The sequence below is a fragment of the Rattus rattus genome, chromosome 16 (assembly GCF_011064425.1).
Source record: "Rattus rattus isolate New Zealand chromosome 16, Rrattus_CSIRO_v1, whole genome shotgun sequence".
Lineage (NCBI taxonomy): Eukaryota > Metazoa > Chordata > Mammalia > Rodentia > Muridae > Rattus > Rattus rattus.
The window spans coordinates 36,196,545-36,223,629 of NC_046169.1; the positions used below are offsets into that span (position 1 = coordinate 36,196,545).

General features: G+C 49.9%; 1 protein-coding gene across 1 annotated transcript in view; it reads right to left on the reverse strand.

Moving 5' to 3' along the window:
* Window positions 1-27,085, reverse strand: part of Ksr2 (kinase suppressor of ras 2) — a 362,348-nt gene that overhangs the window by 139,047 nt on the left and 196,216 nt on the right. The window contains exon 5 of the mRNA XM_032886286.1: window positions 14,531-14,715. Within this exon, the coding sequence (XP_032742177.1) occupies window positions 14,531-14,715 (185 nt within the window). The remainder of the gene's footprint in view (window positions 1-14,530; window positions 14,716-27,085) is intronic.

A 27,085-nucleotide genomic window follows, 5' to 3' on the forward strand; every position in this document is an offset into this window, starting at 1 on the left:
CCAGCTCTATGGTCAGGAGAAAGGGCTAGAAGGAGAGGCTCATTTTCAGGATTTGGACTTCAGAGCAAGTTCTGGACAGCAAAGAAAGAAAGGCAAGGCTAGCCCAGCCCAGCCCAATCTCCCCCATCAACCCTCATTATGTGTTCATCCCACAGACATTGCTAGATGACATCCTAGGATCAGCAAATTGCTATGGGAGGTTCCAGTCTCTGCTTCCAGGGAGTTCTGTGTCTGAATTCGGGGACTGGGTAGAAGGGAGCTAAGAGCCTCCAGTCTGGAGTCGATTCTGGGTCTGTATCAGAACTCTGCATACTCTTAAGATAGGCGCTGGTCTTCTTTGTCCTCAGTCTTCTCATCTGCACAATGGGGACAAGGAGAGGTACTGCCACACAGACTACAAGGAAATGCTTGATGAAGCATGAAAACAGGTTGGTCCTCCTCTGGTCTAGTTCATAGTGTTGTATGAATATCATTTTCCTGGTTTCCGTAAGATAATATCACTGGGGGCAACTTGATGGTTATCGACTGAGACATCTCTCCAGCCTGAGAGTCTCTCTTCAACACCATATAGCCTCAATGATAGTCCAATCTCTATTTCTACATTTGCAAAATACCAAAGACTCTTCTGTTGTGGCCATAAATGGACTTCAAGGTCCCTTTGTGTGATTATTATTAGTCTGGGCCCTTTATTCTTCATTGGGAACAAAGGACTTGGCTTTCCCCTACATTGGCCATGCCTAATTATTTCTCCCCATCTCTATTCCAGTATGCTAAACATTATGCTAATATGTTAGATAATCTCCAACCCATTCCTCCTCAAGCTAAGTGCTCATTAACAACCGGGGCCCAAGCAAAACCCGATGGCTGCCGTACCCTTATCCACAAGGACCAAGCAGTCTTCATTAGGATGGAAACTATTATCATTATCTATCAAATGAGATGATATGCAAAAGAAATAAAGCCATTTTCACCCCAAAGGCAATATTCAAGATCTGAACCATTATTATCATTTACTGTAACAGAAAATCCATAAAATGTTTGTTTTCAGGGGTAGGAAGAACTTCTCGGTGCGCCTACAGTAATAAACCAGTGGCAAATCATGGCTGGAGCTGGACAAAGAGCATTGCTTCGTGCTGCCATTGGCTTGTTTTCATTGAGATGAGTGAGAACATGTTTCTGGGGGTGTCCGGGAGGGCATTTGCAGACATTAGCCACAAGGGAAGGACCTGTTGCAGTCTGGGGGCCTGGGTTCAACCAAAGACAGAAAAGAGGAAGTCAACCAACCCAGACACACTCCCTGTCTCTCTGATTCCTGGGTGTGGTCTTCATCTTCACTGCCTATCTGTGTGGATCCGGAATCACCTAGGAGACACACCTCTGGGCAGGTCTGGGAGACTCTTTACAAAGAGGCTTAAGAGAGGAGGTAAAGTGTACCCTGAATGTGCATAGCACCATCCTGTGGACTGGGGTACCAGACTTAATAAAAAAGGGGGCAGGAGAAGACACAGAGCATTGCCACCTACTTGGCTCTGGTTTCCAACTGTGACTACAGCATGAGCAGCTGCCTCAGGCTCCCGCCCCATGCTCTCCACTGCCATGATCGACTGTCCCCTCCGACCATAAGCCAAGGAACCCTCTCCTGCCTTAGTTGCTCTTCTCAGATATCCTTTACAGCGATAAGACGGCAACACACACATGAGGTGTGCTCACCCCCCTGCTCCTACCTCCCATGGTGCTTTGCCTCAGTATAGCCCAAGGACTGCTGGCCACATCGATACCTCTAAAGCCATGAGTAAGAGGAATAACCCTTTCACTCCTGAGGTAACCCCTCGCCTGTGTGTTGTCATGGTTACAGGAAGGCTCGCTGGCGCATACAGTATGAAAGGTTATTAATGAAAAGGGAGTCATGAAAGGGTCAGATATCTACTGGAACTAAGAAAAATTGTTTATTTTTAGCTGTTCAGTGACCTTTGACTTCTGTCTCCAATTAGAGAGGGAACTATGACTAGGAATCTATCAAGAGCATTCTTCAACAGCCTTGAATTCATATTGAGCCCTGTAACATGCAGGTCACAGAACCCCCCGGAAGGGAAGGGTCATCCTTCTGTCTTCAGTCGAAAGACAGCTCCTGCCCAGCTCTTGCAAGAGTCCCAGCATCATTTGAGTGTACTTCACTGTCCAAAATCTGCCCTTGTTTCTCGGCTACTGGAAAAAGTGGCCGGACTAATGAGACCGTATCTCTCGTCCCTGATGTCACTGTGGCACCCCATGATGCCCCTCCCATCTCATGTCAGACTCTAGGCTCTTGGCTCCTCCCATTTCTGGCTCCTCCTTACATTCCCGACTGTCAGCTTGAAGGGATTTCAAATCAAAATCACTGGTCGTGTTCGTTCAGTTTGTAGACTGAGGACATTAAAGCATGCAAAATCACCCTAAATGTTCATGTGAGATGAGGAGCAGCCTTCTTCCTCTCTGCTCCCTGACTGCGGGAGGGCGCAATATGATAGCAGCCCAGTGCTTCTGCCCACCACAAGAGTGTGTGTCTTCAGACGGTGAGCCAAAGTAAAGCCCTCCCTTTCAGGCATTTTGTCAGAGCAATGAGAAGAGTAACGGAGACAGCAGCTCTGGCCCACCCCGCCCCGCTCCACCTCACCCAGGGACTTCTGGACGTAGGATCCATTAGTGAAGGATCGATTATCGATTAGTAGTCCTTGTGCTATTATAACAAGGAAAGTACCACAAACCAGCCTTAAAACAACTGATAATCAAAGAAGAGCCTATGGTTTCATCAAGAAACATACCCCTCACCCCACCCACACCTGCCCCTGGCCCCATCAGCCCCACCCCTGCCCCATATGATAGCCTAAAGACTTCCCACTAGGCTCCGCCTCTCAGAGGTTCCACTAACTCCCAACAGCGCCACCTTGAGGGTGAAGCCTTTAACGCATGCCCCTTGTGGGACCCGCCACAAAGCACTGCAGGAAGGAAACACTGTGTAATGAGAGGAGACAGATGGTTATGAAGTGATTAAGACTGTGAGCAATCTAAAAGACAAGCGACCTAGAACTTAAATATCATCTCAAACTGCAACAAACAGAACCCATGGACTCACTGTCTTCTTGATGGTGCGATTCGAGAGAGAGAGGGAGAGAGGGAGTTTTCTAACACCTTCCATTCAGCTCCTCCTAATACCAAATCTTGTATAACCAGGGGGTAGATGTCTAAACAAAGAAAACTCAGAGAACCCAGTCTCAAACGACATTTGCATCTGTGCATTTGCACAGATAGGTGATCCCCTCACCCAAGTCTCAGACCTGCTTCAAATAAAACGTTATTCACCCCAACAGGTGACTGGCCCATGGAGTTTGCCCACCAGATTGTTGGGAGTATAGTATTAAAGTGCTTCTATATAGACCAGTGATACAACTCAGCAGGTAAAGGCATCTGCAGACAAGCCTGAAGACCCCAGGTCTGTTTCCCGGGATCCACATGGTGCAAGGAGAGAGCTGACTTTCGAAGGACCCCTTTACAACTGTCCGTAACTCCAGCCCCAGGGATCCGACACCTCTGGCCTCAGCCACAGGAGATTTCCACAGAAGAATCATACTCCTTGACCTCCGTGCTGTTGAGGTCAACCTTCATGGTTCTGGAAGTACAAAGACCTTCATTCCTCGGGAGCCTCTGAGTCTCAGGGAGATTGCCTAACCCACCCAGTATCACATCATGGAACCGCAGAACCTGCTGCATGGTGGGGCTGGGGGCGGGGTGAATACATTTAACACTCACACAGCATCCTAGCCCACCTGACAGGAAACCTTTTCAAATTAGGCACTTACGAGTAATTTGGAAAATGTGTTAGCAAGATGGAGCTAAAGTTCTAGAGAACCCTGTATTTTGAGAGAGTCTCATGCAGCCCAGGTTAGCCTCATACTATGTAGCTGGGAAAAACAGCCTAATCCAAGGAGTCTGTTTCCTTGGCCTGACAGGCACTAGCGGAGGCCTGTGTGTCCAAGGCCAGGCAGCAAAGACTATGACTGACTGACTCCAACCCCTCCTCTGCCAGAAGCCCTCCCTACCTTCCCCAGCAAACTGCTGCCCAGAGAGCCAAGGGGCATTTTGAGAAGCCACATTTAACTCTTTATGGTCACTAGGGGGCCATGTGGGAGGCGATCACTGGAACTTAATGACTCCTGATCAATTTCACAGCTGAGAAGAGCTACTAAGTCACTCTCCCAGTGGTGCCACACTGGCTCCCCAGCCGGCTGCATGCCCCTGGAATGCTTGCTCCTTATCTTGGTCACTGGGGGTGAAGTAGCTGCTTTTTTTTTCCACAGGCCATGCCACAAATTGGAGGGCACCAGAATTATATCTTCTGAGGTGGTTGGAGGCCAAACTATTCTGTTCTTCTAGGTGTCAAGAGAGAGTGCCCCTGCAGAGACCATGGATACAGAGTCTAGCGCTCCTTCTGGATCCTGATGGTGGCCAGGACTCCTTGCTGACCCTTGGGTGCTAGAACCCCTGTGGTTCTGCTTTCTGGGTTTTTCTATGTCCAAATTCCATTCCTCTTCTTCTTCTTCTTCTTCTTCTTCTTCTTCTTCTTCTTCTTCTTCTTCTTCTTCTTCTTCTTCTTCTTCTTCTTCTTCTCTCCTCCTCCTCCTCCTCCTCCTCCTCCTCCTCCTCCTCCCCCCCCTTCCCCCTCCCCTCCTCTTCTTCCCCCCCCTCCTCCTCCTCCCCTCCTCCTCCTCCTCCTCCTCCTCCTCCTCCTCCTCCTCCCTTCTTCTTCTTCTTCTTCTTCTTCTTCTTCAAAACCAAAGCAAAATTCTGTATAAGTTGGGTGCCACACCTTTAGCCCCAGCACTGAAGAGGCAGAGGATGACCTGAGTTCAGATCCCTAAAACCTATGGAAAAGAGAAAACCTGGGCATAGGCACAGTGGTGCTCACTTAGGATCCCAGTGCTGGTGAAGTAGAAAGAGGAACCAAGCAGATCCTTGGGAGTGCATCCTCCAGCCTGTCCTGTGCGGTAAGGACCCAGGTGAACGAAAGACCCTGCCTCAAAACAAAAGATGCAGGATGACCGAGGAGCAACCATCAAGGTTGTCTTCCCCCTCCATACCCATATGGCCTCCATAGCTCCGCAAATGTACACGCATGCACAGTGCCCATGCGCAACATACACAGAGAGGCAGACAGAAACAGAGACAGACAGATGGACAGACAGACAGCCCAGAGTACAGAAAGCCCACAAAACGTGGAGCTTTAAGGCCTCATAGTCTCCAGCCTTGGCTCTGTCCTATCATGTACTGTGCAGACACAAGTCTCTCCTGGAATCTGTCCCATCGCTCTCCGAATGTGGATGTGGAGAAGGCTTGTGAATGACTGGGATGCATCACAGAGTCCAAGATCTGAGTGATATTACTTCTTATAAACTGAGTCGTGTCTAAGTGACCCCTTCCCCAGTAACCAGGGAGATCACTGGGACCAAGGTGGTGACATTCAGACACTAGGCCATGATAGCAGGGGTAGGATTGCCCACTCTGGCAGCCTGCAGTTGAACCAGAACCAGGAAGAACTCATCCAATAGACACAAATGACACCCTTGCCTCCTAGCAGCAGCCACTTACCAACCAATTTTGGTTGCTACAGTTCCTGGTGGGAGTAATCATAACAAAAGGTCTGAGGATGTCAGTTTCATGCTGAGCCCAAACTGTGCGGAGGCAAGGATCGCAAAGTTTGCGGGCAGACAAGGTAAGAGGAAAAGAGTTAATAAGAACGAGGGAGAGGCCTTGCAGGGGATGTTCTCTCTCTCTCTCTCTCTGTCTCTCTGTCTCTCTGTCTCTCTCTGTGTCTCTCTGTCTCTCTGTCTCTCTCTGTCTCTTTCTGTCTCTCTGTGTGTCTCTGTCTCTCTCTCTGTGTGTGTCTCTATCTCTGTTTCTGTGTCTGTCTGTCTGTCTTTCTCTCTGTGTGTGTCTTGTCTGTCTCTCTCTGTCTCTCTGTATGACTCTGTCTTTCTGTGTCTCTGTCTCTCTGTGTCTCTCTCTCTCTGTCTCTCTGTCTGTCTCTCTCTCTCTGTGTCTCTGTCTCTCTCTGTGTCTCTGTGTCTCTCTGTCTCTCTGTGTGTCTCTGTGTCTCTGTGTCTCTCTGTGTCTCTCTGTGTCTCTCTGTGTCTCTCTGTGTCTCTGTCTCTCTCTGTGTCTCTGTCTCTCTCTGTCTCTCTCTGTGTCTCTGTCTCTCACGCACATGCACACTCACACACTCACACACTCACACACACTCGCACACATATACACACACAGCAGCAGTAGCAGCAGTAGCAGCAGTAGCCCTGAATATAGCAAAATATCTTACTGGCTAAGCAGAAGCCCCATCTTTGGTGAATTCCTACTGCCTCACAGGTAAATATTTTGAGTGACGGTAGACACAGATGCTGGTCAACCTCCATGGAAGAATATTCAGCCTCAACCCAGTCATCCTGGGCAGTCCTTCCTACTGTCTGGCCTTAGTTCTACCTTCCGGCCTCAGTTTCCTCAAATTGAGGAATTGGACTTGGCGATTCATGATGTAGACAATAATTGAACACAGGCTTAGAAAAACAAAACAAAACAAAACCCAGAGTCACCCACAGCTCAAATGCAGTTTGCAGGCCTACATTTACAATGTGCCTGCTCACGCTTGTTTGAAATAACTTTATCATCAGTGGCCAGAATATTTTATTTATTTTGAAAGGCTCTGGATGATGGTTGAGTGCAGATAGCCAGGAGCACATTGTCAGGGGATAACTCTCTTTAGAGAATTTAACTCTCTTTCCACCTTTTGGGGGCAGGGTCTTTTGTTGCACTCTGGGACAGCTGACCCATGAGTTTCTGGGCAAATCTCAGGTCTCAAGTTCCCATCTTAATAAAGGGATGCTGGGATTGCAGATGGCCGCCACCACATCCAGCTTTTGTGTGGGTTCCGGGGATCAAACTTGGGTCATCAGGCTTGTGTGGCCAAGTGCTTTTTACCCACCAAGCCATCTCGCTGGCCCCTCCTGGGATTTTGTTTTAATTTTTTCCTATTACATTTTTGTTTATTTGGGGGGAGGGGTGTCAAAGGGTTGGGCATGCATGTGCCACCCTGCACTGTTGGTGTTAGAGGATACCCTGTGGCAGGCAGGTCCCTCACAAGTTGTGGGTTCTAGAGATTGAACCCTGGGTCATCAGACTAGTGTGGTCCCATGGGGATTCCTGCAGAGATCTACAGTGCCTCAGGCAGGGCACACAACTACCCCTTCAGGTATTCTCTCTCTCTTACAGACAGCCAAGGGCCCCAGCACAGGGGACCATCACACAGACTCCACTGAGGGATACTGTGAAGCCCCACTGTGCCCATGTGTAGAGACACCAGGGTCGCAAACAGCAAAGATTGGTGAGAGACTCCTAGGTCAATGCAATAGGTCGCCCTGGATTGGATGCTACACCCGCAGCAAACAGTGAGGGAGACAAGAGTTGGGACAATTGCTGACAGTGGGGTGCAGCTGGTTGAAAAGACCCATGCAGAGTTAAGGTTACTGCACTGGGAAGTTCTGCATGGCTATGTGAGAGGCAAGAAACCATTCTGCCTAGCCTCCAACAGTCTGCGAACATGAAAGGGAGAGGGAGGAGGGGACCAAATACAAAGAAATGATGAAGATGGATGGACCTGAAGGGGTTCAGAAGCTCTCAGCATCTCCCCAGAGACATTCCGTGTGTTGGAAGTTCAACTTCTTCCTCGATATCCACAGAGCATCCATGCCAGGGAATCAAAATCTGTGGCTACCAAAATTGCTAATGCTTGCCCAGGGTCTGCGTACACCTTCCCGTAGATGTCCCATTAGCTCTAGACGCTTACAACGCCACTGAGTACAGCATTCCAAGTGTGTGAAAGACACATCACACGGTGGTGTTTAAGAAAAAAAAAAATGACAAGCAAAAGGTGGGCCTGCTCAGGGCAGATCAATTGATGACTTTAAGTACTTTTACCCTCAGTTGAATTTGCCAACTCAGCCCACGGATACTGGTATGTAGAGAGGACAGCATTTCAAAATGTAAAGCGCCCAGGTATTCTGATCTGCTGAACCTGCTGGGTAGGGGTAGGGTTTGTGAAAACTCAGGCTGGGGTTTCATTACCTCGTCCCTGGTTTCCCCCTCATTCAGTGGGTGATGGGTAGGGGCAACAGAAAGACTTTATATGTGTCTGTGTGTTTGGGGGAGAGTCTGGCCAAGGAAGTTAGACTGGTCTCAAACTCTGGATCCTCCTGCCTCTGCCCGTGAGTATAGAGGTGACAGGTGTGAGCCGCCACCCCCCACCCTGCAAACATTTATAATTCTACCTCATGCCTATGTGTGGTTCTTGATGGTGGGGGCAATCTATGACACGCTTTGAAGATAAAAGCCCTGGCCATCACTGAGGTTAAACTGACCACAGAGAGCAAGATACAGACAGAGGCAAGGAGAGGCACTGGGGGAGATAGAGACAGAGAGAGAGAGACAGAGAGAGAGAGAGAGAGGAGAGAGAGAGACAGAGACAGAGACACAGAGACACAGAGACAGAGACAGACACACACACACGCGCGTGCACACACACACACACACACATACACACACACATACACACACACACACGAGTGTTCTATGTGGCTCCCTGGAGACAGAGTGGAGCAAGAGGTAGCTGCAGCAAGCGCTGCTCTATGTGACGACACCTGCATAGCATTTTATCCCGGAGCCGATAACCTTTCATGCCTACAAAGCAGACCTTCTGGAATGGACCAGAGAATGCACACATAGAAGCCCCAGAGCCTGGAACTCTTAAGTTAGGTTTAGATGCCAAACAACTCCTGGGTCTGATAGGCCAGCACTGGGACAGGACCCAAGCACCAACATCAGCACCACCACTTAATGGTTCCCAGTGAGCAAAAGCCTTTGGGTCAGCCCTATGGTATCTATATTCCCTATTGGAGTTGCCTCCCCTGAGCCAGGGTCTCCCTACAGTAGGATCAGTCCTGGTTGTAAGATGGACCTGCGGTTCAGGCTGCCAACTTCTACAGCGATGCGCACGCCTCCTCCCCCTCTTCCAGGGGTAATGAGCATTGACTTCAGGCCTCATTAAACCCCATTATATAATCAGCCCCATCCTGGGTATCTTTATAACCCCAGCAGTTGCCTTTGTGGGAATATGGCCGGCCATTCAGCTTCATCACCTTTACTGCCACCTGCTACTGCTGTCCCCCGTCACATCAGGATCTGACTCAGCTTCCAGGTATGCACAAGGTCGAGTTCTTGGCTAGTGGTCAACTCCACTGCTTGTTTCCAGGACAAGGGATAGGGACTGTGTTGAAAAGGGATGCCCACGGATGCTGGAGGCACATCCCAGAGAGGGTATAGCATCTTCCAAGGCATCAACTGAAGGAGAATGACTCCAGCGGCCGCCATGATGACCATGGTAGGGAAGTCATGAGTTATAGCCCCTTGTTGCCCTATAGGGCTGGGAGGGCCACAGGCAGCTAACATTGGAACCCCCTCAGAGCTCTTTGGGAGTGTTAAAGCACACCTCAGCTTCAACGGAAGATGCTCAGGATGAGTGAGTCACAGAAGCTGCCAGGAGCCCCCATCGGGGGTCACCACCACCTGGGCCCACCGATGAGGTGAATATTAACAGTAGAGCCCAGGGGTGGGGGCGGAGTAACACACAGGGATGCATGCTAACATCTTCCACAAAACCACCTCGTAGTTCTCCAAACCAGAAAGAAAACGGAAGCAGGAGGGTAAGGAAGGTGGCCTTGCAGAATGGTTTGGTGCCTCCCTGCTTTCATGGCCTTATGACCTTTGGCCCATTTCTCAACCTCAGCCTCATTTCCCCATCTCTGAGGAGGGGATGATAAAAGTCTCAGCATTCTAGAAGGTCATGACACATGAATGAAATAGGGGGAGGACTTTTGGGCAGGCTGGTGACAATGTCGCCGCACAGTGAATGACAATGGCTGTCGGTTTTATCGCCGCCGTCACAGTTTCAAATCACCCCATCCCACAACACACGCAAACAACTCCGCAAATTCCCCTCACCGAGACACAGAGCTCTAAGTACCAGCCCTGACCCTACCTTGCCTACATCCCAGTAGGTGAAACACACTCATTTTGAAATAGAGTTTTAAGGATATTTAGAATAATCTCCTCTAAGGCAGTTCTACAAAGAGCCACACATTCATGGCTTGCTTGGCTAAAAGTGGGTGTCCTGGCTGCTTTTGTGTGCCAACTTGACCCAAGCTGGAGTTCTCACAGAGAAAGGAGCCTCCCTTGAGGAAATGCCTCCATGAGATCCAGCTGTAAGGCATTTTCCCAATTAGTGATCAAGGGGAGAGAGCCCTGCCCATTGTCGGTGGTGCCATCCCTAGGCTGGTGGTCTTGGGTTCTATAAAGAAGCAAGTTGAGCAAGCCAGGGGAAGCAATCCAATAAGCAGCACCCCTCCATGGCCTCTGCATCAGCTCCTGCCTCCTGACCTGCTTGAGTTCCAGTCCTGACTTCCTTTGGTGATGAACAGCCATGTGGAAGTGTGAGCTGAATGAACCCTTTCCTCCCCAACTTGCTTCTTGGTCACGATGTTTTGTGAAGGGATTCAACCCCTGACTGAGACAACAGGCGTGTGGAGGAGTCCCAGTCGGACATGCCTGATCAACACAGGAAGGACACAGGCTGTCCCCGACATGTGAAGCTTCACAGGTCTAGTCAGAGGACAATGTGGGAAAACACGTTCGCACAGCCTCTGTGTTTTCATTCACAGGAAGGCGATGCAAAAGAAAACATAAGCTAACTTACGCCTTTCATCAAAGAGTTTGTCCTCTTCAGGCTAATGGGTGTGTTCTAGCACATCAAGACATGCTTGGGTGCAGCATCCTTGAGGAGGAGATTCCCTGAGACAGGTCTGGGGTCAACTCCAGCTACTAAGCTGCGGGACTCGGTACATTTGCTCTGTCTGATACCTTTCAACTCCCGCTATGCTCAACTCACAGTGGACGTACCAGGGCATAACCCCATAGCACGCTGAGGCATGGGAGAATGACGTCTTGCATTTTGTCATATGTGAGCCCACCCGTGAACACGATCGGTCGGCAAACCTTACTCCACCAGTCAAAACTCTCGTGCCCTCCTTTGTCCTGCCGACCACCCTGACATCAAAGGAGTAGGGTAAGCACGTGTCAGGTAGAGGACTCTCTGTATCCCTGAGAGGCTGGGAACCCAGGGACCTAAGGCCCTGTCACTCCATCCAGCTCTGCCCGGCATCCCCAGGGGTCATTACCACTGGGACCAGAACAGGCAGTGACTAGTGGAAACCCATGGGCCCCACGCCCAGGGCCCCGTGGACTCTCTGGGATGAGTCTGCAGGAACAAAGCCCTGAAGCAGTCAGGCAGTCTTGGGGAAACTGAGGACCATGACAAGCGAGCGAGAACCAGCGCCTGGCATCTGAGTTCTCTATGAACCCAGTGTGTTTTAAATGAGCTGGGTACTTGTCTCAAGTCTCTTAACGGATAGTTGGGGAAACTGAGACCCAGATAGAAAGAGAAAATTCCTGTCTGGGAAACAGAATGCAGGCTAATGTGGGGCTGCATTTGAAGGGAAGCTCAAGGGCAGACCACACCCTCCATGAGACTTACTCCCCAAGAGGTTGCCTTATTTCTTCCTGGAAGGTCAGACAACAGCTTCTGTGTACAAACATCAGGATTATCCAAAGGGTAGTCATTCTCTGAAGGGCTGCCTGTTAGGTCTTGGTCTATAGCCCAGGCTAGCCAAGAACTCACTATGTAACCTGGGCTAGCCTGAAACTTGCTATGTAGTCCAGGCTAGCCTAGAACTATGTAGCCTGGGGTTGGCCTAGAACTTGCTATGTAGTCCAGGCTAGCCTAGAACTATGTAGCCTAGGCTAGCCTAGAACTCGCTATGTAGCTCAGGCTAGCCTACAACTTGCTATGTAGCCCAGGCTAGCCTAGAAATAGCTATGTAGCCCAAGCTGGCCTTCAACTCTGTATCCTCCTGCCTTAGACTCCTAAGTGCTGAGATTACAGGCATGCGCACCATCGTGCTTATCTCCGAGCAGTCTCTTAACAGTCTTTGCTGTCACTGATTCCAGGTGAGCATTCAGGCCTGTCCCCCTCTTTGGTGGAGACCAGGGGAAAGGGGAACTTAGAGGACTGTGGTGGGGTAAGAAAAACCGCCCAACGATGCCAATTTAGATGTCTTCGCTCCGGCCAGAACCATAGATCAGAGCCACCATCAGCTGTTCAGAAAGGGTCATGGTGACATTCACTCAGAGGACACTGAGGCCCAACAACAGATGGCTGCAGGAGGCCACCATCAGCTTGATGCCAAGGTAAATTCCAAGCCTCTTAGGGCGGCAGGCAAGTGACGTCGATTCAGAGGGACCGTGAGTCAACAGCCATAATTAACCATGAGGCAGAGCCGCTAGAGAAACAGGCATCACGATTAAATACCTACTGTGTACAGGCCCTGTACAAAGGGGCCAGCCACACTATGCTTACGGAAGTTAATGAATAATTGGCCCATTTTACAGATAAGAAGAGTGAAGCTCAACTAAGAACCTCTTAGCCCATTAGAGTGAACTCTCAGCTCGTTTATATACTGCAGTATTTAATGCTAAGACTCAAACCCTCTCCTCCAGAGTCCACATTTCTTCCCAGGACAGGAGCTTCAACCTACCGCTCCAGTTGTTTGATCTGTGGGCCATGGTCCCCTTCCCTTGTCATCGCTCGCCAAGTGACACTCTGATTACCATGCACCCCACGTACCACCATCTCTGGCTTCTCGGACAGTGATTTCTCTTGACGAATTAATTAACTGGCCTTCTGCTGCTAACCTGTCCATCTGTCCTGGGGCATCTTAGTGGACTCAAGGCAGGGCTGAGCAGCCCAGGTGTAGGATAAACCATATACTAGAATATTCTCCTATTGATATCTGCATGTGTCCTTCTGGAGGAGACCCCCCAGATGCCCCCTGCAGCAAGACCCATACATGTCTGTGGACTGAGCCAAGTGCATCACTGAGCCCCTGCACATAGAGTGTGTCAGGCATTACTGGGCCTTCCCAGAGTTGGAAACAATAAATTTCCTCACTGATGAGAGCCCACAGGATTCTGTGTGGATCTTGAAAGGATCCAGTGCACAGACTTGGGACTGTGGAGACCCAGAAGACTAAGATAGGAGGTAGTGACATTCTATCTCAGTAGCAGAGTTCCTGGCTAACATGGCCAAGGACCTGGGTTCCATGCCTGGGAGGTTGGGGTGGGGAAGGGGGGCAATGGCAGAAGCAGGATTAGATCTCTGTGAGTTCCAGGCCAGCCTGATCTACAGAGCAAATTCCAGGACAGCCAGGGCTGTATGGTGAGACCCTGTCTATACACACACACACACACACACACACACACACACACACACACACACACACACACATACACACACACAGCTCTATAGGGGAAGTAGAAAGGGTTAAATGAGGCTGAGGAGAAAAGAGAGAGAGAGAGAAAAGGAGGAACCAGATTCAAATTCTGGCTCAACCACTAGGTAACTGTGTGACTTTGAGGGAGTTCTCTAGTGTCTCCATTTACACTGTGGAAATGGTCTATCTGCAATGTACCAGAGGCAGAGACTGGCCCTGGTGCTCAATCAACTCCTCTTACTGCCCACCAGATCAGTAGGATTGGTGCAGGCAGCCCATGGCAAGGCTAAGGAACGGGGAAGGGACAGTGCTTGTGAAAGCCAGCATCCCACATCCCCTGACTGTCCCATCAGTCAACATGGTCTCCTGGTGCAGGAGCAACTGGGCTCACTTCAGGGTTCCCCTCTGCCCACATCTGCACCTATTTAACAGATCGTGTTTCCGGCTAAGATCAGAGCTTTCTGGAAACTCAGCCCTCAGCCACCACAAATTCCTGTCTCTACTCGAGTCACAAGCAGCACGTCTCTGGCAGCAATTAGTGGACACTGACTGTAAACCGTAGGCTGCACTTAACCTGGTTTGGACGCCTATGAATGGTGGAGGTGCAAAAGTTATATACTATATGTTATATGTTATCCCCGGTCGATAAAACATGCATGATGTCATCCCAGACCCTGCTTGGATGGAGAAACCCCAAGATAAGCCCTTGAGAGGTGGTAAGGAGCAAAGAGAGAAAAGATGGGTGTCGCCTCTCAAGTCCCTGACTTGTTTTTCAGCTGTCATTTCCTTCACACCCTCCAGTCAAAGAACAGATACGGAGGCTGTAGATGACAGGCGGCCATCTCCAAGAGCCATTCTCCAACCCCATCACAGCCATCTAAACACCCAGGAGCTATGCAGGTGGGAGGGAGGTGGCAGGCAATGGATGCCCATGACCTGTGAGAGTCAGAAGCAGGATAGCTAGCACAAACACCGTGCAACTGGTGGGTCGTGGTGTGGCTGCACAGTGAGGGTACACACAGGATCTGGCGACCCCAGCCGGTGCCGCCAGGGGGCTAGCATGGACTTACTTGCAGAGAAATTGGCTTCAGTGTGGACGGGCGGGGTGGAGGGCAGGAAGGGGCCGTGGCCCACAAAGAAGGACCGCAGGGAGCGCTCGGACAGGAGCGGAGACCGCTGCTGGGCAGGGATGTTCTCGCAGCTGCCCACGCCACTGTGGATCTTGAGGTTCAAGGGTTTGCTCTTCTTCTTGGCTCTGCAAAGGAAGCAGAATGAGGAGACGAGAAAATGGATCTGTCTGTGCCGTCCACACGATCAGTATAAATGGCGCTGGCCTGGCAACAGCCGAGCGCCGTCAAACCCAAGCACAACTTATACCAGAAGAGGCCAAGCCTGCTGGAATGTAACTGGGCATTTTCTAGGCTTCTAGAACATTCCTGCCAGCCTTCCTACCACAGGATCATGTGACATTGACTTGAGAGTAACATTAACCGTCTTTCGGATACTCTTGCATAGGTGACATTGACTTGAGAGCAACACTAACCGTCTTTCAAATACTATTGCATAGACGCCATCGTGACAGACAGTTTATGTCAACTTGACAGGAGCTAGGCACTTGGAAAGAAAGAACCTCAATTGAGAAAATGTCCCCACGAGATTGACCTATGGGCAAGCCTGTGGTACATTTTCTTGATTGATAACTGCTGAGGGAGAACCCACCTTCCCATGTGGGTGGGGCCATCCGGGGTTGGTGGTCCTGGGCTGTACTAGAAAAGCAAGCTGGGCAAGCCAGTCAGCAGCGTCCATGGCCTCTGCATCAGCTCCTGTACCCAGGTTCCCGCCCTGTTGAGTTCCTGTCCCAGCGTCCCTCCATGATGAACTGCACTGTGTAACTATAAGCTAAAGTAAACCTTTTCCCCACCCGGGTTGCTTTTGGTCCTGGTGTTTTATTACACCAATAAAAAGTGAAAGCAATGGAGATAGCTATAAAATGTGTGTTTTTAATGTAAAAGGAAAAGTAAGGGGAGGGCCTTTAGCAACTATGGTGGTTGAATGCTGACATAAATCCAGGACTTGGTAGTGTGGGAGTATACTCCAACCATCCCAGCACTCAGGAGGCTGAGGCAGGAGGATGCTGACCTAGAAGCCAGCCTAACCTACTAAGCAAAGCTTTGTCCTGAATAAGCAACAGTAAAGAAAAAAGCGGGTCTTAAGGGTGATTTTTTTTTATTCTCTTTTTTTTTCCTGGCCCTCTTCCTTGTAAACAGATCACTGGGAGGTAAAGTTATTCAATTTCCCGTGAGATTCTTCACACTGGGACAGAGATGAGACAGAAGCACTAAAGACGGGAGGACTCCGGGCCCCTTGCTGACTGAGCTTTGATGAGAGCTAACGAGGGCGTCTCACAGAACACTGGTGTCTAGAAGCCCGCCCTTTACCAATCAGGAGGCTGGGAATATTAACAGTATCAGCGGCCGCAGGAGCTGTCACCCAGACTCAGGATTAAGCACACAAACTGTACCCCAGAGACAAAAATCAAGGACTTTAGGGGTCCCCTCATTTAACCATTGAGGTTACCTTAGGCAGGACATCCTGCCACCATTCTCTGCGTGAGGGGGACATTGGAGCAAGTAAGTTGAGGGGGAACCTAGCAGAAGTGGCTCCCAAGGCCTCGTCATAACTTTAACCAGACCTGCGTCTGTGCCACCACCCTGAGGCTGGTCACCCCAGGGACTGCACCTTCTTGTTATTTTGCTGCCTCCCCTTCTTGATGTGGACTCCTACACATACTCCACGGTCCAGTTCAAAAGTAGCCATATCTGTAACATCTTCTCCTAACTCTCTGAGACAAACTCACCCTCTGTATCCTAACCCCCAGCTCCCAACCATGGCTCCCCACAGCCACTCTCCCATGCACCTCAGCTGAGGCAGCCTTCTCGCCTTTGACAGCCCAGAGTCCTCGCCTCTGCTCACTCTCTTCGATCCCTGTCTTGATAATTCAGTTCTGGTGTGTCTCCTTCCAGATCCCCTCCCCCACCAGCCTGAACTAGCAGCTTCTCCTTTTTCCTTGTCTTGTCTGTATGGTCATATTTTCCAGTTTTCCCCACACTTGTAATCTCCCTGGCAGAACTCAGGCCTCGAGGACAGGTGACACTGGATATCTCATTGCTCCGTCCTAGGCAACTGGCTTGGCGCCTGGCACAGAGTAGGCGCTACTTCAGTGAGCTGCCTGGCACACAGTAGGTGCTGCTTATGTGAGCTGCCTGGCACACAGTAGGTGCTGCTTAAGTGAGTGTTCCGAACGAGCCCGGGGATATCACGCTACATTCCGATTCTCTGCCTCCCCACTCCTAACTGCTGGCTCCCCACGGACAGAAACCTTACAGATGGCATGACCGCATCTCTCAGACCCTGGCTTGGCCCTCGTGGCACAAAACACACCTCATACTCTGGTTAGAAGTATCTCCCTTCCCCCACGGAGCTGGTCTCTCAATGCCTTCCCGGAATCCACCTGCCCACACAGCCCAGCATGGACCTGAGCGCCCTCTGGTGGTGGCCACAAAGCTTACTTGCAAAAGGCCAGGCCAACCCTGGAGAGCCCTAGGCCACATAAAAAAGCCATTCTCTCTTTGCAGGAGGCCAACTGTGTCTGTCTGCCCAGCCACCCCTGTGGCAGCAGTCAGTCCTACTTATTGTTCCTTCAGGGCATTCCCCCTTCCAGAAGCTTATAGCCAGTAACACCCCTACCCAGGGCTGGGATAATGAGGAGGAAGGAACCAATATTAACACGGCCCACAAGTGTCAAGCAGTGGGGATTTAAGGTGTATGCACTAATGCCAGGTCACAGCGATCAGGGACAGAAAGATGGGACTTGAGTCATCGGGAAGGAAATGTCCTCTTTGGGCTTCAGTTTCTCACCTGGACAAGAGGACCTATGAGGTAGCAAGCTTGGCCCAGACAATCCTGTGTGCCGTCTCCCGCCACAAGCATGGCTGTACATTATTGGCTAAGTCCAATGGCCACAGAGCCATGTAAAAAGCCAAGCAAGAAGCTGAGCATTGAAACCAGGCTGGACTTCATGTGAAATGCCCAGAAAACTCTCCATCCTTGGCAAGGGAAGAAGGCATGGGCAAGCCCCTGAGCAAAAAGCTGTGAGCATCCCGCCAACCCAAGCAAGGCCGGTGTCCTTGTCCTGCTCCAACTAGCAGCTCAGAGATGCCGGAAGTGGTGTGGCTACCAATCCACAGTCATGAGGGCAGGATGTGTGCAGATAACTGTTAGACAGCCAGATGGAAGAAAGGAGGAAAGGAGGAAAGAGGGGGAGGGGAAGGAGAAGAAAGGGAGATGCAATGAATGAGAAGATGGAGAGGGAGAGGGGGAGAGAGGGAGAGGAACAAGGTGAGAGAGAAGATGAGAAAAGAAGGAAGAGGGGAGAAAAGAGATGAGATGAAGGAATAACAGAAAGAGGGAGGGAAAAGGGGATGGATGGATGGGTGGATGGATGGATGGGTGGATGGATGGGTGGATGGATGGATGGGTGGGTGGGTGGGTGGGTGGATGGATGGATGGATGGATGGATGGATGGATGGATGGGATGGATGGGTGGATGGATGGATGGGTGGGTGGATGGATGGATGGATGGGTGGGTGGGTGGATGGGTGGATGGATGGATGGGTGGGTGGATGGATGGATGGATGGGTGGGTGGATGGGTGGGTGGATGGGTGGGTGGATGGATGGATGAGTAACTGAGTGGATGAATAGATGGGTGGATAGATGGGTGGATAAGTGGATATATGGATGAATGGATGGATGGATGAATGGACAGATGGATGGATGAATGGATGGATGTATAAGTGAATAGATGAATGAGTGGATGGATAAATGAATGAGTATGTGGCTAGGTGGATGGGTGGATGAATGGACAGATGTATGGAGAGTGAGTAGCTAAGTGGATGGATAGATCAATGGATAGATGGATGGATGGATAAGTGAATAGATGGATGAATGAATGAATGAATGAGTGGGTGGATGGGTGGATAGATGAATGGATGGGTGGATGATAGCTGAGTAGCTGAGTGGAGGGATGGATAGATGGAGGGATGGATGAAAGGAGGAGAAGATTGCAGGACATAAACAATGAATACAGTAGTATGGGCAAGAAGGAAGCAGGAGACAGACATCTTGACAGAGCAATGCGGAAACATCCTGAGTCACATTCCTACCCAGGCTGCCACATGGACCAGATGTGAAGCTATCCCTGAACTTTGCCATCTTCCCCCTCACCAGGAGGACGCTCAGAGAAGACAGACTGTGACAGCATAGATAGTTGGACCACGTGATGCATGAAGAAAGAAAACAGTCTGGCCATGATCTTCCCAGACCTCAGCTCACTACTAAAAGCAGTGAGACAAGGTGAGCCCCAGACCCCAGAAGGAAAGGTCTCACCCCACAGGCTCTCCGCCCCAGGTGCACCCTGCACTCCCTGGGGCAGACAGCAAGCCAATGCTCCCTAATGCAGTGGCCATGCTGAAGGTGTTTCCAGGGCCAGTCTGACCTGAAGCTTCACAGCCAAAAGGTTTTCATTTCTATCAGAAAGTTATGGCTTAGAAAAGGAAGTTTTCAGAGAGGTGAAGAGTGAGTAAGGGACGGGAAAGAGACAGTTTCCCCCAGAAGATATATAAAAACCCACCAAGGAATTCACCAAAGATGGGGCTTCTGCTTAGCCAGTCAGACATTTTGCTGTGTTCAGGGCCACTGCTGCTACTGCTGCTGCTGCTGCTGCTGTGTGTGTATTTGTATTAGAGTGTGTGTGAGTGTGAGTGTGCATGTGCATGAGAGAGACAGAGACATAGAGAGACTGAGAGACATAGAGAGACTGAGAGACATAGAGAGACAGAGACACAGAGACAAAAAGAGAGTCAGAGACACAGAGACACAGAGAGACACAGAGACAAAAAGAGACAGAGATACAGAGAGACACAGAGAGAGAGAGACATAGAGAGACACAGAGAGAGACAGAGACATAGAGACTGAGAGACACAGAGACACAGAGAGACACAGAGACACAGAGAGACAGTGACAAAAAGAGAGACAGAGACACAGAGAGACACAGAGAGACACAGAGACAAAAAGAGAGACAGAGATACAGAGAGACACAGAGAGACAGAGACATAGAGAGACACAGAGAGAGACAGAGACATAGAGACTGAGAGACACAGAGACACAGAGAGAGACAGCGACAAAAAAAGAGAGACAGAGATACAAAGAGACACAGAGAGAGACAGAGATACTAAAAGAGTTAGTGAAGAGGAAACATGAATCAAATGATACCAAACTACAACCTCAATCTCCCTGGGATGGCCAAGCTCAAACACAAGAGGACGGTCCCCAGCTGATGAAGATGAGGAGACCGGGAAGCCACAGACAGGCATCACTGGTGAGACCTTGTAGCCATCATGGTGGCTACAGAAAACACTGCCCATGGTTTGACTGTGTAGAATGGGAGTTCTGTGCAACCCAGAAGTTCTACCACATAGACATGAGCCAAAAAGGGGAGGGGAGAGGGGGTAAGTCTTCAGACAAGAAGTATCCATGAACACTGACAGTAAATGACAACCACCAAAGGGCAGGGGGAAAAAAAACCCAAGTGCGCATCAACGGGCAAAAGAAGACAAATGGAATCTGTCTGGGCAATCAAACACGCTTCAGTCTTCTGATGTTCCAGCTCACAGCCTTCACGGGCGTGGACCTCGGAGCTCACAGGAAGGAAGCTAGACGCCAAGGACCACGCGTTCCGGTTTATATAAACAACCAGAATGGGCAAGCCCTCGGAGACAGGCAGCAGGCTGGCCGCTGCGAGGGCTGGAGGACAGGAGGGGAGTGGGGCCAAGTGCACGCAGAGGTGCTGTTCTGCTGCTTGCTTTGGGCTCACGAAGGGCCCCGGAAGTGGGCAGAGAGGGTGACGGCTGAGCCTTGTGAGTGTTCCAAGCCGCCCTGGAGCGTGGCCTTTAAAAGGTTGAAACGACCAATGTGGCATCGCCGTAATTTAGCAAATTAGAGAAACCATTCTAATACTGTTGTCTGTACTGTGCATTTACCCCTTGACTAGCTGTGTGACCTTTATCAAGTGCCTTAACCTCTCTGAGTCCCCAGGTCTTTGCTGGTACAAATAACTTCTACCAGGATTGTTTAAGGAGCCAATGAAATGGACAGGAATATTCCAGTTGGCTGTGTCCATGGGACCTACTGAGGTTCCTCTTGCCTCTGTCCTTTGTCCGGAAGAGCTTTTGCTTCTGGATAGGGGGCAAAGCCAGGCGAGCATTCAAAACTGAGTGACCATGGGCATGTGTCTGTGAAGAAGACTTCTGCCCTGGACCCCTGAGTCAGGACACATATAAGGTCTGCGAGTCATGGTGACAGGGCAAAGAATGATTGTCCCTGTATGAAGAGGGGTAGGAACTGTCCTCAAATGAGATCCTTGAGGTGTAACCCTTTCCTATCCCAAAGCCTCCCCCAAGGCTTGGAACAAATTATCCCTCCAAAAATAATGAGGTCCTTACCCCTCACCCCGAATCTCAGAATGTAAGTGTAATGGGATCCTGGGTCCTGAAAGGTCTCATTTACAGGGGCGGGAAAGGTAGCTCAGTGGGTAAAGCGCTGGGCTGGTGAGAACAAAGCCCAGGGTTGGAACCCAAATGTCTCCTATTCCCAGAACCAAGGAAGTAGGGACAAGGGGAAATCTGGAGTTCAAGGTCATTGTTGACTACACAGTGAGTTCAGGGCCAGCTGGAAATACATGAAGACCCTGTCAAGGGGGTAAGGAAGAGAGAAAGGGAGCGAGGAAGAAAAGAGGGAAGAAAGGAGGGATGGAAGGAGGGAAGGAGAGGTAGGGGGAGGGGAGAGGTAGGGAGGAAGGCAGGGAGGAGGGAAGGAGGGAGGGACGGAGGGAGGAAGGGAAGAATGAAAAACAAACAAAAATTCCTAAGCAGATAAGGTTAGATGAAGTCATAGGGATGGGGCCCTAACCCAGTACGGTTAGTGTCCTCCTGTGAAGAAAGACACTAGGAAGGCACAGAGTAAGGGCCCCTTGGAAACACAGAGCAGCGGCCATCTGCAAACTAAGGAGAGAGACCTCAGGAGAAGGCAACCTGCCTTAGCCCCTGAGCCTGACTTCTCACCCTCAGAACCAAGGAAGAGGCTCTGCTTCTGGATCTACCGTCTTGTGCCTATCTCAAGGGGCTCCTTGGCACCTGCTATCATTCATGGGCTGGTCACCAGGTGCCCCTCACTGGAATGCCCCTGCCTCAGCCCCCTCCACAAATGTCACTTCTAGTTGTGCATTCATTTCTGCATTTGCTCTTGAGTTCTGTAGTGAGAAAATGGATCTGTGGTTCCACCTGTCTTATGGGGTGTGTGTGTGTGTGTGTGTGTGTGTGTCTGTCTGTCTGTATCTGTGTTGCTGTGTTTCTGTGTGTGTGTGTGTCTGTGTGTGTGTATATGTGTGTGAGTGTGTGTATGTATGTGTGTCTGTGTGTATGTATATGTGTATATGTGTGTATGTGTGTGAATATGTGTATATATGTGTGAGTGTGTGTGTGCATGTGTGTCTGTGTGTGTGTGTATGTATGTGTGTGTGTGTGTGTGTGTGGTGTATGCATGGGTATGTGTGCATGTGTGTCTGTGTGTGTGAAAGAGTGTGTGTATATGTATGTGTGTCTGTGTGTATGTCTGTGTGTATGTATGTATATGTGTGTATGTATGTGTATATATGTGTGTATGTGTGAGTGAGTGTGTGTGAGTGTGCATGTGTGTCTGTGTGTGTATGTGTATGTGTGTGTGAGTGTGTATGTATGTGTTTATGTGTGTCTGTGTGTATGTATGTATGTGTGTGAGTGTGTGTGTGTGTATATATGTGTGTGTATGTGTGTGTGAGTGTGTGTGTGTGCATGTGTGTCTGTGTCTGTGTCTGTGTATGTGTGTGTGTGTGTATATTAACAAAGTCCTGTGTGTATGAGCACACATGGACAAGCTAGAAGACAACTTGCAGGAATCTGTTCTCTCCTTCTGTCCTGTGGGTCCCAGAGATCATCCGAGATGGTCACACTTGGTAGCAAGCACCTTTACCTTCTGAACTATCTTACTGGGCCTTTCCATCCCTGTCTCATCCACTGCCATCTCCAAGGTCTAGAAGCATGCTGGGAAGAAAACTCCTCAGAAATACCACTTTGTTCCTTTGGTTTTTGTTTTGTTTTGTTTTTGTGGGGTTTTTTGTTGTTGTTTTGTTTTTCCGTTTTAGAGACAGGATCCCTCTGCATAGCCCTGGCTGTCCTGGAACTCCTCGAGCTGACCTCGCACTCACAGATATCCTCCTGCCTCTACCTCCCAAGCACTGGGGTTAAAGGTGTGGGCCATCACTCCTGGCTGAAATACCACTTTTGATGGGAAGAACACAAGAAAGTCTAGCGGCCTCAGCCTCAGGGCCAGGACCATTGCACAGATGAACCCACTGAGTCACAGGATGCACCAGAGTCCTAGCCCGGAGCTCCAGCCATACAATGCTATGACGTCCGATCCCAATCCAGTACCACTGGGGCGACTTCATGCTCAGATCTCAGACGCGCTCAAATACGGTGCGTGGGGACTCTAGGACTCTCCGGGTGTGATTCTCACGGCTCCCTCTTTTCCACGACTTTGACTGTTCAGAGCCTCAGGCTGAGGAATAGATGCGATTTAATTGTCTAACGGGAGACAGGGCTGGTTCCTCCACGACAGGGTAGAGCCTCAGGGCTTAAAGCACGGGTGGTCTGAGGCAGCGATGTGGAGGACAATCCACAGGGAGAGAATGAGGGATGTTCAAACAGAGGAAGGAAGCAGGGGCTGAACAGAAATGCTGAGGCAGGGGAATTCCAGGCCAGCCTGAGCTACACTAAAATCTTGTCCCAGAAGAGTCCTAGCAGCAATAGCAGAAGCAAGGGCCACATGGGTGTGCGCCTCCGTCTCCTCCCGTGCCACCACCCAGCCACAAGGAGCTGAGAGAGCCTTCCAGAGAGTGGAGCCATTCATTTGCCTAAATCTGTGCTGTTTCTCAAAGCTGCTCAAATGCCAACTAACCTCAAATTTTAAGATAAAACAGAAAATCCCTTCAATGGTTACATCAGGTGTCGTTTAAAGAGCACCAGAGATGGCTCAGAAGATAAAGGGACCTGCCGCCACTGAGCCTGATGGCCTGAGTTCGATGACTGGGATCCCCATGATTTGTTCTCTGACTTACACAAACACACACAGACACACACACACACATACACACATACAAACACATTCACACACCACACACACACACAAACACATTCACACACACACACATACACACACATACACATATACATACACACACACATACACAAACACATTCACATACACACACACATATACACACATACACACACATACACATATACATACACACACATATACACACATACCAACACACACATATACATAACACACACACACAAACACATTCACATACACACACACATATACACACATACACACATTCAAATACACACATATACACACATGTACATACACACATATATATACACACATATACACACACATCAACACACAATACATAACACATAGACATACATACACACATACACATACACATATACACATGCATATACACACACATATACACCCATATACATGCATATACACACATACACACTCATATACACATACACACATATACACACACACAAACACACTCCCTGGGGAACATGGGTATGCATGTGTGCACACAACAACAACACTCACTAGTTAATATCATTCAGATCTTTTAAAAAAGTTACACGTGGTTAGTGGCCACTGCTGTAGAAGGTAGAACACCTGGTCACTCCCAGCCACTCCAACTCCCAGAATGGAGGAGTGAACCCCCACAGTGATTCACCCACTAGATCAACAGCTCCAACAGCCACTCCTCTTCTGCCCCCTTCTCCTTCCTCTCTTCTTCCCCCACCTTTTTCTCTTGTTAGATTTTTTTATCTCTCTTAGTAGCAAAATTAACTTTGCCTAGCCAGAGACTGGAAGCATCTTCACTGTGCCTCAGAGTGGAGTGGTCAATTAAATTACCACCGTTCCATCAGATGGAGAAGCTGCAGGCTGGAGTCAAGGTGGAGGGTTCACCAACTTCTCTTATGGAGGGGAAGGATGGAGAAGTAAATGTGGTGCGTGTGGTACGGCCCCTGTGTCACTGTGCCTTTAAAGGATGTGTATTCATTCCCAGGTAACCCAGCAAACCAGTCTGGGGCTGTAAGATCCAGAAACATGGTGGCAATCCTGGAGAGGACAGATGTGGCATTTTGTAGAGCCCTGAATGTCAGGCAGACGTAAGGCTTGGGAAGGTCTGAGGTCACGAGGGAGACAGGGGGGCTGTCCGGAGGGTGAGGAAGGACAGCCAGGGCAGAGAACTCAGAACGCAGGCTGGGGGCAGTGGACCAGACCTCTGCAGATCCGCTCTGCCACTTTTAGAAGACTATTGAACTGTATTCCAACGGCCCGGGGAAGCTGGAGGGGGATACCATCAGACCGTTCTTAAAGGATCTCTCTGCTCGAAGAGTAAGATAGAGTCTGGTGGGGCAAGAATAGAATGGGGTGGAAGATATGGCTCAGTGGGGAAAGGTGCTTCCCGTGCAAGCCTGATGGCCTGAATTTGATCCCTGGGACCCATGGTCGAAGAAGAGAACCTATTCTCAAAAGTTGTCTCTCTGACCTCTACACACACACTGTGGCATGTGCATGGCCTAGAATCCCAAGTAAGGGGTTCGGGGTGTAGCTTAGCGGCAGGGCACTTGTCAGGCATGTGCAAAGCCTGAGTTTCATTTCCTTCACCAGGAAAAAAATGTTATTAGGGAAAATACTTGGGAGGGGGCGAGGGGGCAGGGGGGGGACACCCAGGCAAGACAATAATGGCTTAGGCCAGGGTGGGACTGTGGGGGTGAATGGTAGCCCATAGAGACCTAACTCTAGAACAAGCTGGTTGATTTAATAGGAGGGAGACCCCGGCTGCCTCCTCAGCTGGTGTGTCCTATAGATGATTAAGGCACACACATAAGAGCACAGAACTCCTCTGCTTACAGGATGGTTCCGTCCCAATCAACCCACTGCCCAGTGGAACTATCACGGGCTGAAAAGGCACTGGATACACCCACCCGACCAAGCCTCGAAGCTCAGCTACCCAGCCCAGCACAGAAACACAGCCGTCCCCCTTCAAGACCGTGTGACAGACAGGAACCACGGCTCACTGCCACCGCCCATCGCAGAGAGATCGCACTGAATCCCGCCAGCCCACGGACAGATGCAAAGCCAGCTCACGAGCTCGACTCCTGCTGAAGGCAAATTGCTTTCACGCCGCTGTAAACTAGGAGAATCATGAGCTGAGCCATGCTGGGGCAGGGACATCTGTATCTACATTTTCTAGAAGGATCCACACGAGGAGGCAGTTGGCAGGCTGTGGGGGGAGGGGGTGCGGGCTTCAGAGACAGACACCTCGTTACTTTTAGATTCAACTCCCGTTTCAATTTAGTAACCGGAGTACTGTTTTTAAATAATAAGACATATTGTAAGTGGCATATGCAACGTTTTCTCTCTCTTATTTTATTCAGAGAAAGAAAGCGACACCCTCCACAGCCGACGTGGTCCACCGAGACTCAGTGTTTTTCCCTCCAGACGTTCCAAGGTCAAGATCAAATTTGGGAATGTAGTTCTGTTTGCCAATTAGATACTCCAAGTTCACCAGTAACTGGTGTTGAAGATCTGGTTGACACATTCCGATACATGGTTCTCTATTAACTCCTAGGGGACACCCCGGGGATGTGGCCCGGTTGGTAAAGCGCTTGTCTAGCCCTGGGTTCGGTCCGCAGCACCACACAAACCAGATGTGGTAATGCACATCTGTAATCCCCAAACTCTGGAAATGGAGGCAGGATGGCGAGAGCTCAAGGTCATCTTCGGCAACATAGTGAGTTGAAGGGCTAGCCTGGGCTATGTGAGACCCTGTCTCGAAAAAGGTCCCCAGAAATGGAAACATATATAATATGGGAATGACCTATATAATGTATATATTGTGAACATGCACGCTTGAAACGTATGTGACAGGCCAAAGCCCGGGCTGGAGGAAGGGGTAAATTAAACTGATGCTTCTTCCCCGTCACTCGTGGCTTTCGGTTGGAGGGAAAAACGCAGAAGAAAGACAGGAGAGGGCGGGGCTGAGTGGAAGTTCCCAAATAGTTTCTGCAAGGACTGGAAACTGTTTATGGAGAAGCTTTAGGAATAACTGTCACACTCAACTGTACTTACTTGTGGCAAGCCATCGGCCAGAAGTCTCATGCCCCTGGGTTATCAGGAACACACCCTAAGAAGACTCTTTCCAAAAGAAGGCAAGGAACCTCAGTAGATAAGGGCCCCCCCCGACCCCACCCTGGGGTACACTGTGTCCCCACCCACCTTTCCATAAATAGGAAAATCTAAGGGGCCACTCAAAGCCACGCCCAAATCTCACTTCCCTTTCCTAGCTTGCTAAGCAGTGCCCAGCCTGATGCCGAGATTCCTTCCAGGGTCT